At 46.6% G+C, this 11,126-nt stretch overlaps 2 protein-coding genes across 2 annotated transcripts in view; one reads left to right on the top strand and one right to left on the bottom strand.

Annotated features, from left to right (window-relative positions):
- Positions 1–11,126, top strand: part of trmt61a (tRNA methyltransferase 61A) — a 735,410-nt gene that overhangs the window by 673,884 nt on the left and 50,400 nt on the right. The gene's annotated exons all lie outside the window — the stretch shown is intronic.
- Positions 6,282–11,126, bottom strand: part of ubxn7 (UBX domain protein 7) — a 7,406-nt gene continuing 2,561 nt past the window's right edge. Inside the window, exons 3-8 of the mRNA XM_010793982.1 lie at positions 9,451–9,515; positions 9,290–9,355; positions 9,011–9,123; positions 8,064–8,210; positions 7,576–7,666; positions 6,282–6,803 (exon numbers count right to left, since the gene is read on the bottom strand). Of these exons, the coding sequence (XP_010792284.1) occupies positions 6,631–6,803; positions 7,576–7,666; positions 8,064–8,210; positions 9,011–9,123; positions 9,290–9,355; positions 9,451–9,515 (655 nt within the window). The 3' untranslated portion in view covers positions 6,282–6,630. The remainder of the gene's footprint in view (positions 6,804–7,575; positions 7,667–8,063; positions 8,211–9,010; positions 9,124–9,289; positions 9,356–9,450; positions 9,516–11,126) is intronic.

Genomic DNA, 11,126 nt, shown 5'->3' on the forward strand with positions numbered 1-11,126 from the left:
AGAGGACTTATTACTGGCCCCGAGGGGGGGTATCTGTCTGTGACAGTTCGTGTACAATCTCCTATTAGCCGGCTATTACTGGCCGCCCCGAGGGGGGGGGGCACTGTCAAGTGACAGTCGTGACTCCGAAGCATCACGGACTAGCTTTAATTCCCGATTTGATGTGTGAACATTCGCCGAGGAGAGTGTGAGTGTGTGTTGAAAGTATGGCTGGTATTTATTTCTGTCGTCGACATAAGCGGGATTGTGCCGCTTTGTGTGTAAATTTGCCCAAAACCGGCACGGTAAAAACACATGTGTGTTCGTAAGAGTACCAAGCCTTTCACCGCGACATGGCTAATTATTATATTTCGAACATAACGCACGTAAAAGACAAGCCGGGGGTTACAGTTACATTGATCTACTCCACAGGAGCTCTCTGCGGACGTCCGTCCGAGGTACCTGACAGTCGAGGCCTGACGCGTTTTACGCCTGCTCCACTTCGCGATGGCAGTATCTTGCGTTCTTTAGGTGGGAGCACCCCCGCGCGAGTACATCAACCGAATCTTAACCTCCGCTGAGACTGGGAAGGGATGTCGATGCGGGTTAATTCGTCTCATGCCCTAGCGACTTGGCCGGGTCCCCTCCCGAGTTTTTGGCCTGTAGCTGCTTACGTGTCGCTAGGTACCGTTGCTTTCGCAGAGAGGACACGGAGCGGGATCAGTCGCAAAATTTGAGCCTCTTCTGTTATACCCCCTCTAGTTTTATTTGGGGTGGGGTGAGAGAAGGAAGAACATAACGGGACCTGAAAATTAAATGTACATATCACTTTGCCTTGTGTAGAACACGGGGCGAGGGCCCTTTTCGTGCTTCACCCCTAGGAGACTCTACGTACACACGGGGATAGCTCTGACAAGACTCATGGGTATGGTCACACAAGTCCGTAATTGTATAAATTTAGCGGACAAGGTATTGGTTTGCCGATTTTATTTGTATATTATATATATGTCATAAGATTAAAACGTTAAACAAGTAGAAGATACCAGGGTTTTTCTAACCAAGTAATGAGTCAAAACCTTGTGTACGGTGTACATACCCGTTTTCAGTAGTCCAGTTCATCGAACTGGTGTCAAAAAGTCAACATACTGGAGCGAGAAAATGACAAAAGATGTCGACGTATGAACAAAAGACAAGGTCCGCTCAGACTATCTACGGGTCACTTTGCGGAAGGGGTCGCTAGGCTCGGAGGGCATGTCCTCGTTTGCGTGATGCTCAGGGCTACGGTGCCCTTGGGGACAAGGGGTTCTACTCCGGGGCGGCGAGCCTGCGTCTCGGGAAGAGAGAAGAGCGTCGCCCTTCCAGGGTAGGGGAGGCGGCTTGCTCAACGTCTGCGTCGCTTGACCGGTCCGCGGGGCTCACTTCTTCTTTCCAAGGGAGGGGGCTTGGGCCCGCGGGGCGGCGCGGAGCCGAGCGCGGGTCGTTGCAGATGTAGGGCTATCAAGGGGAGAAGGGTATCTTTCAGATGTTTGTTTCTTTTGTTGGTGTTAGTGTTCTTCCTCCTCTCATTTTTCTTAGTGGACCTCGGTACTCCGAGGTCCACTTAAGAAAAAATGAGAGAGGAAGAACACTAACCACGACAATAAGAAACAAACATCGAGATACCCTTTCACCTTATGCCTACATCTGCAACGACCCGGCGTCGCGGCCTTTCGCTCGCACAAACGACCATTTTAAAGAAAAGAAGTACCCCCGGCGACCGCAAGCGACAGACTTGGGCAGCTGTCTCTACCCTGGGAGCGGACAGTCTCTTTTCCGAGACGCAGGCTAGGAGGAGCCCTAGCCCTTAGTCCCAGAAGGCACCGTAGGGCGCCTGAGCATGCACGAGGGACATTCCCTCGAGCCTAGCACGGAGGTCGACTGACAGAAGTACGTAGATAGTTGGAGATGACTGGTCTTTTGTCTCATACGTCGACATCTTTTTGTTCATTTGTCTCGGCTCAGTATTTTGCTTTTTGATCACCAGTTCGGATAACTGACTACGGAAAACGGTATGTCACCACCGTACCCGGTTTGACTATGACTTTGTTAGAAAACCCTGGATTCTTCTACGTTGTTTAACGTTTTATTATACATATTGTATATCAAAGTTATAAATCGGCAAATCAACCAAATACAAATATGAAATAAGTGGAAAATTTATTACAATTCGACTTGTGTGCCATCCAGTCTTGTCAGAGTATTATGTGTGTACGTGTGTCTTCCAGGTGTGCAACACAAAAAGTTACGTGTGTGTTTAGCACAAGCAAAGTATTATGTACATGTATTCCTCTCGTCTTTATCCGTCCCTTTTTCGAGTAGTAATAGGAGTGTATGGAGAGACAATAAAGGTAAATTTTGGCGACGAGTGGATGTTTTGTGTTTGGCTAGACACGTACTAGCGACACGAAGCACACAAAAACTCTGAGGGGCTCGCCCGTCCGGTCGACGCATGAGAGGAGGGAGGAACGCTCCATGGGGGGGTTAGTCTACAGAGGAGAGTTAAGATCTTGCGGTTGTAGTGTAGCTCGGCGGGGGGTGCCTCCGGATCTAAAGAACGAAGTGGACTGCATTCGCGAAGTACATGCGTAAAACGCGTAGTGCCTCGAGGGCGCGCGGCGAGGGCGCCCGTCCGGCGAGTTAGAGTCCTGTGGAGGTGAGAGTCATGGGAACGGTGAGGCCTAGGCTCTGTCGTGTTATGTGCGTTTGATGTTCGGAATTATAATAATTTCCATTCGTCGCCCGCGGACAAGGCTTCGGGTCTAGACTTAGCGAAGAGGGGTCTTTTACCGTGCGCGGTTTGGCAAAATTTCAACACAGAAGGGACATACCGCTTATGTCGACGAAAGAGACAACAGACTTCAACAACACTCACACCTCCCTCGTCGATGTTGCAACTCAACATTCGGATTAGCAGTGCACGTGATGCTTCGGTCACGATCTGTCAGCTTTGACAGTTGCCCGCGCCGCGCCCCGCGCCCCTCGGGGGCGGCAGGTATAGCGCGGCTAGCCATCACGTGCCGATTTCAATAAAGGCTAGCCACGAGAGAATGCCCGGGAGTCCTCTGCGAGGCCTAGACTAGCTATACCCTGTATTGGGCGCTCAGCGCTGGTCAGGTTGGCGGGCGCTCTCGTAGCTGAGTGAGACGTGCCTCTGTGCGTCGAGACGTACGAGGGGACGTCGGTATGGCGGGGAGAGAAATCGCTGCGACTGGCCTGTCGCGTTGACGGCGAGCTGTCAGGCAGTACTTGCGCTTCAGTACCTGCGGAGGCACCGCGCGCGCGCGAAGTACCTATAGGACCGACATCTGATGGCGCTCCTGCGGAAGAGGACAACCGATTCTACTCTTTTATGTTCATGCTTAGCGCCAGACCTCGCGTCCCGCTGTCAGAGTTGGTTTGGGGTGTGTGCTTAACGTGTCGCTCGGTACGTGGGCTCTGTGCGGCAACAGGAACGTCGCGCGGGGGGTATTGCGCGTGATTGTTTGGATGAGGCTCGAGTTCTCTCTATGTACATTCACCTTGAAACAGACAAACCTAAAATAAGGTCCCTCCCTTTGCGCGCGGTTCGTCGCTAAACACACGCACGCGTAGGTTTGGGGATCCCACCAGCGGGGGCCTAAGGCTATTGTGTTGTCACGCTTAGGAAGACCACGGGACACGCGGTCCCCTCCTCTCTGGCCAGCGACTCCCGCGGTCTGGGCCGAGCGAGGGGTTGGGGGAATCCCGGCTTCATGCCCTAGCTTATTTCCCGCCTAGGCTTGGTTATCTACTCATCTGGGATGGCTTATTGGAAAAGGGTTATCGTCTCCATTGCTGTGTAGTTAATGCCTGTCGCTACAATAACCACGCCCCGTACATGTAGAGGGGAAAATCCTCTTGTGGGCGCTTCTTGCTTCCCTTCCCCAGAGAGGGTTACATACTTAGTGGTGAGTGTCGGTCTATGTCGAGTCCCGAGAGGTGGAAACTATCATTGCGCACGTCAAGAAGTCCAATGATCTTTCAAGGTCGCTCTGCTCTCTTCCGTCGAGGCCTAATAGGGAGGGTCCCTCTCCTCTTTGTCTCGCTGGTGTACCTACTCTGGGTGGCGCGCGCGGGCCGGATCCCGGACCGGGGCAGCCGACGGGCCGGGCGGACGGGCCACGGCCGGTCGGCGCGAGGGTTGCTGCGTGCGCGGCGGACCAAGGGGGTGTTGTGGGTGTAAAAGACTGGGACTCACTTACACACAAACGCTTTCGTATCAGTTATGTTTATGTTGAGTCAAAGATATTGCGTCGAATCCGGCGGTCTGTGCCGCGCCGACACCCCTCCCCGACATAGCTAAATGTTCATGAACGTCTAATCTGTGTCGGCCTCCGCTCTGGCAGACGAGTGAGGATTGCGACCTACACTTCCCCATACCTCCCAAGCGCACTGTGCGTGTCGGTTACCCGTCCTCGTGAGTAGGGTCTGACGTAATACAATAGAATTACGTCTTTCGGGAGACACGAACACGTAACTAGAGGTGAATTATACAGTTCCGCCCAGCCCAGCGGAGAGGGCAGTACAGGGTAAGTAATTTCGTATAACAAGAATACGACAACACAACAGGGATTTATCCCGACCTAGGCTATGCAAACTTTTAACTTGAAGCGGGAGGTGATGAGCCTTTGAGGACTTCACAAGAAAATAAACCTACCAAGGAGGAACCCTAGACTCTTTGACGTCGGGAAGCGGCGCGCGTTCTAGGATCCGCTCTCCGGGTCACGGCCGTGTAGAATTAATCACAGTAGTGTTAACATCTTTTGTCAAAGGCCGACCCCGCGGCTTGGGTCAAAGACACCAGAAAAAAATTAATTTTATGTTTGTGCTGCGAAGTCATTGTTGCGGGAAGGAGATTAACACAACGTTGGCTCTATGTAAGAGAAGAGGAGGTTTTGTCGTTCGGGTTTACCTTACAGCAGACGGTCGTTCGTAGGTTGAAGCGTCCCTTCGTGACGTGGACACCGCCCCAGGTCTACCTTTATATCCCTTGTGAACAGTCGTCAATATTCTCTGCCTATCATAGAACACGGGGGAGAAGTGATAGCTCCACTATGATGGACATTCAGGCTCTCTTTTACGTGTTTTGTTATGTACTTGGGCGCTGTTGTCTATTCTATGAAGAAGAACGCGGGTCTAAGGGAATCGTTATAGTTGGGCTTACAAGCCTGCCGCAAGGAACGGCCAGAGATGTCTTACCGATGAGAGTCGACCAAACTCGCAAACGAGCAACTTCGGTGTCGGAAGTGTATAGGCGCGCGCCGCGCAAACAACGACATGACAGCTGTGTAGAGTGACAACATAGGGCACTGACCTAAGTCCAGCCGTCTTACTATATAGAGTAAAGGGGGAGAAGGAAGGTCGAGTTTTACTCACAAATCCGTCCTTTGCCTGGAACGTTTTCTGGACGTGTGTTCAAAAGTCCCGTTCGAGACACCGAGCACTAACCGGTGATGTGGCTGTGGACCGGTCTTATACTGTTTCCCGGAGACTAACTCACCAGAAGTGACGTACGCAATGCGCGTTTGCAGAGACAAGTCCGTGGCCCGGCCGTCCTCAGGCACTTCGTAAAACTTAGAACTAGGTACTCGCGGCTGCAACAAGGATCGACAGGCAGGAAAGCGGACGTCATTTCTCGTGGTTTTTTGTCGTCGTCCCTCGGTCCGTTGATGAGGCTCCCGGGTGTCTTGGTGGGTATTGTATTATTGGGGACGTACAACAAGGGACGCAATGAGATCGATATGGACATAACCGCGAGTGAAGTATAACCGGACGCGAGAGATCAGATCAGCTGCTGAGTCTGACGGAGACACGCAGCTCTGCATGATCACCTGAAGCTCCGCCCTCTGTTTAGCGAGCTGACCGGACAGCGCAAAATGCGTATATGAAGTGTCATGAACGCAAGAAATCATACCCTTGTGAGGGCGCGCTCATGTGATTGGCTTAGACTGGAGGAGACATCTGATTGGCTATAGATGAGAGAAATTACAAGTACGAATCGGGTGAGCGTCAGGGGAGTCTCAAAAAACCCACACACGAATGCACAGCGGTCCATGCACAGAAAGCGGTTTGTGTTTGCAGGCTCAGAGGATTTAAACGGAAAACAAATACGTGAGGATCAAAAATACATGTAAAACTTTTTTCTGTGTTTGGATTTTATTTACATGTATATGAAACGGAACACATTTGTGTGTGCATTGAAAAACACAAGTGTGGATCCGGAAATACAAGTGTGAATCCTTCTGAGTGCATGTGTGTATTATGAGACTGTTCTGAGCCCATACACTGCTGCTGTATCAAAATTATTTCCAATTTAGGGATCAATAAAGTTTCTATCGATCAAATTCGGAGAAAATATGATGAGTAATACGATAACTTTTCATGCAGATAGAAGAGTGTACTATATTTACGGAACATGTTATTTTTTGCTTTTTGCATGTAATTTCTCCCTTAGGAGAAGGAAAGGAAAACAATGAAGGTCTTTCCCAATGTATAATAACTCACATCCCAGATAATAGGTCTACATTTGATAGTAATTGTGAGTTCTTATGTTACTAGAAAGTCCCAGAGAGAGAGAAGGCAGCTCTTATTATATCAGAGAGGAGAAACAGAGGCGACACATGAGATGAGACCCACCGAGCGCGCCCGTTTGGCTGGGGGGGGCTGACAGGAGGGCCCGTCGAGCTGCCCGTGCTCTGCCAGGAAGCCCGACGTCTGCTCCAGAAACGACGCCACGTCCAGCTGGTTCCACTCTACCATTTTCTGACCTGAAGTGAATGTGTTTTGAAAGCATAGGTCAATAATAAAATCAGTTATAAAGCATTTAGTCAGCAGAAGGCGGTGTGTTAGGCTGTATTGATTTAAAGTACTTGTCAGATATGAACAGCGGAGGCGAGACGTCTGCTCACTCTACTGATTGAACTGTTATATTGTAACACAGACGACAATGCAGAGCATTTATCTTCATTATTTATTTAATGAGAAAGCCATTGTTGTTGTGCATTGATCTCATCACTTAATCATTCAAGGATCTCTTTCTCAGTCATGTGCCATTATTAAAGGATATTGTTCTTATGCTGTTGTGTTGTCTCCTAAATAGGGCTGGATCCGATAGTTTGAAAATGAATTTAGAAATCACTATTTTAAACTCTGTGAAGTTTTATTTTTATTTTGTATGTTTATTCATTGTGATTAAACCTTGTAATTCTGCACAGCTGCAAATATAAACCAGGCTACACTCATATTATTAGTGTCATACAAATTGTAGAAATAAAATGACTGACTCCAGAAGTCAAAATTAGTTTTAAAGTATTTATCTAACCAAAATGTTCTGCTTCACTCCATATCTGTAGGTGTAAACATTTTCCGCTGGGGCTGAAAAAAACATTATTCTGTGGTTGTTTTTTTAAATAAAATAAAAAAGACCTTCAGTACAGCCCTTAATGTGTGTTTGCAAAAGAGATACATTTTCTTCTCCTCAAAAAACAGCAGCCAAATGGTGTCGTTGAAAGCAAGCATCAACTTCCCAGGAACACTCACCTGTGCGGGGGTCCAGGATGGAAATATAGGGAAACTTGTTCAGCTTATAGAACTGGATATATCTTTGTCCCTCTTCACTATCATGATATACCTGTAGTGAGAGAAAATGCACAAAACAATACATGAACACCACAACAGATAAGATACTTCATTTTGTGACAGATATGTGAATATTAGGATATCAAGAATGTTCTACGGTAATTGCCAGGCTTTCTCTAGAAGTGCTTACTACAACATCACTGGGTATTAAAGAGCGTTTGCTGTTGAAGCACAGCTTCACATACCGTTTGTGTTGCTGTACTGTCGACAGTCTCAACTTTGGTATCCCTGACTTAATTCATTTCTCATATGAATAATCATGTTCAACTCTTCCTTCCACTCAAATGAGTTTAGCAGAAGGACCCTTGCAAAGACCTCAACACAAAGTTTTCAGGGACATGAAAGCATCACACAGACAACATGTGGCTCTGTGATTTGAAACTACACACCTGCCAGAATATGAAATGCTCTCTGATGATGGTCTTCACTGCATCGTTACTCCAAACGTCTCTGTTCAGGCATTGGCAGGCAAAGTCCTGAACATTTTGAATGTTGATCATGAGCCACTTGTTCTCTAGCTGTCCACAGTCCTTCGCCTGCAAGCACAAAAAACACACATTGATCAGTCAACTAGTGAGCAATGTGATTGTTACATTTGGCAAGACAAAGACAGATAACGATATAAGTTAATTTGTTTCTCTTTATAGTCCAGAAATCATAACTATCGACAGGTGGATTACGATCACATGTCTGGTGGTTAAGCAGGTTTTATTTTTTTACTTTATAAAAGCTGATTTCACAAATATTGCAAATTGGAAAACATGGAAAAGACTGTCAACGTAAGTGGCTGGAATCAGAATCAACCCTCAATGATGAATGGATGGAAATACAAAAGGAAATATAAATTACAGAAAGGTTCACTTTTTTCTGTCAAAGTCCAAAATATATTTTGGTCTGGTTTTGTAGAAAGTGGACCGAGAACTGAATGGGATTAATGTTAATTATCACATCTAACAGTTCGCTCTTCACTAGTTTAGTACTTTAAAAACTTCTTATATTAAATTTGAAAAAAATGTAAAGCCAGTGTTATAAAACAAACCCTCTCGAACAGTCAGGCTGTCAAACATTCTGCAAATGATTCTCAAATGTAAGTTTTCACAATGCCATGCGCACTTCTACTCGTATAAATACCAATGCTAAATGATGACTGTAAATTAATTTATATCATGAACACAAATAAAAACACATTCTGCGTACAGCTGCCCTTGCAGGCACGGCAGACCTGGTTTCCCACCTGTGATCTGCAAAGTCAGAGAGCACATCTGATATTTCACAGAAAGTTCACACAAACTGAATAAAGAAGTGTATTTAAAATGTCAGGTGAGTGACTCCTCACCGTCTCAAAGCTGCCTTTGTGCATAAGCTCAATTGGAGGACGGAAAAGGTCTGCCAGGGTGCTCAGTTTCTTATCCACTGTGCCACCGTTACGCAGCTCCTGTTCCTGCCGAACTGGGAAAGAACAAAAATACATTAGAGGAGGTATAGACAATTATAAAAGTTTGAACAAAGAGAAAATGTGACATATTATCTTATTGGTTGTTACTTCAGCAAGAATCCAATGTTACCACATTCACTTACAACTCTTTAAGTTTGCTAAAAGCTTGAAATGACTTACTTGTTTCTGTTTGGAAGTCTCGGAAACCATCAAATATAGATCGAGCAGGTCTTCTTCGCTTTGGCACTGCAGATATTACAGACACATCATAAGTCACATTCCGTCAGAAACAGCTATGTAGTTTGACATATGTATGCATTAGGTCAGATAAAGTATAATACCTCCAAACAATGGTTCAGGTTCAACTAATATGTCCTGCTTCTGGGGAATAGGTGCTCGTACTTCACTGAAACAAAAAGGGAAAATAAACCGTATTATTCTAAGGAACAAAGAAATCTAAAGCAAAACATTTGGTATATATCAACTTATAAACAAAGTCTAAGTTTGTTATATAGACCCTCCAGAAAAACGCGATTCTGCGATCGCAGAATTTCCCGCATAATCAGCAAAATGCCGCAGATTTTTAAAAGTCCGCATATTTATCAAAAGGCCGCATAATCCCCGCATTTTTCCACACAAAGTTGAGAAAAAAAATAAAAAAGTTAACTCGTCTTGACGAGTAGTGATGATGACGCAACGTCATCAGCCCGCGCATCACAGAAGGCAAACACCGTCGTGTGAAGGTGTGGAATTCACACACCAAGATGAACAAATCGAATCCATCACATTTACCCACGAACATTTCAGCTAAAGACCGGGCAAAGCAGTACCCCAATGTCTTGTACGAAAGTGGGGGGAAACTGTTCTTTACCCCGTGCAACTGTGTGTTGGAGCATAAAAGGAAATCGACTGTGAATACCCACTTCGATTCGCTCAAACATTCAAAAATGGTTTCTGCTGCGGACAAGAAAGCCAAGCAACTCACGCTCACAGAGGCTTCAACCTCCAAAACCCTTTCGAGGGTTGCAAGAAACGAGGTGAGTAGCCTACAATATTGAAGCTGGTCAGATAACGAACGAGTAAATGAAAACAGAATGAAGAGGAGGTAGGTGTGTGTGTGTGTGTGTGTGTGTGGTTGTGTTTCTAGTATGCTTGTTTATCATAGCAACTCTTTAAAAGTGCTCCCTTTCATTCGGTAGTAGCCTAGTAACAGGGTGCGGGAGAATAATCACCTTTTTTCCGCTTCCCGCATATTTCACAACTGTTCGCATATTTCGCAACTTTCCGCATATTTCGCAACTTTCCGCATATTACGCAACTTCCCGCAATTTTCCCACATAAAATCACATAAAAACCCCGCATTTTTATCGCATAATCAAGGATTTTAGCCCGCATAATTAAGGATTTTGGCCCGCGTTTTCTGAGGGTCTAACTAGTCCTTTACCCAAAGCCAGAGCAACCGTCTTCACAAATAGATGGAGATCTCCTCCTACCATGCCGAATGCCATTCTTCTCTTGTGATGCATAAGGCATGAGCCCCTTCCTTTTTTTTCCCTCCTCATTGCTCTCGCCTCTATCCTCGACAATGGCTCTTGTACTGGTGGTTTAGACATATTCCACAGAAAGCCTAGACACTCTCCCCCTGAGCATGGGACATTGTGATGTTTGGATGTTAACATACGTTCAACTACTTCAAACTACTTCCACGCATTCCTCTTGAATTCAGCCTTTGGCTGTTTGTGGTAGCGGGTAACAGTATACGCTCTCTTCAGCTCAATCACTAGTGTCAAGCCACGCCCTTAAGCAGGGCACTGAGCCCCAAGCAGGGCAGGCAAGATAAATGGAGTGATGAGAATAAGAGGTCATGAGGTGTTCAGTAACGGAAGACCAACAGGAGGCGGTTTGTTAAATGTCCTGCTACATATAGCTCAGTAAGGTGGTACCAGGTGGCACGGACTGCTGCCTTGGTTTAATTTTATGTGCCAGCAATGTGACATGTGTTTTGTGCAGTGTTTGG

This window comes from Notothenia coriiceps, unplaced genomic scaffold (assembly GCF_000735185.1).
Source record: "Notothenia coriiceps isolate Sejong01 unplaced genomic scaffold, NC01 NC01_scaffold00037244, whole genome shotgun sequence".
NCBI lineage: Eukaryota > Metazoa > Chordata > Actinopteri > Perciformes > Nototheniidae > Notothenia > Notothenia coriiceps.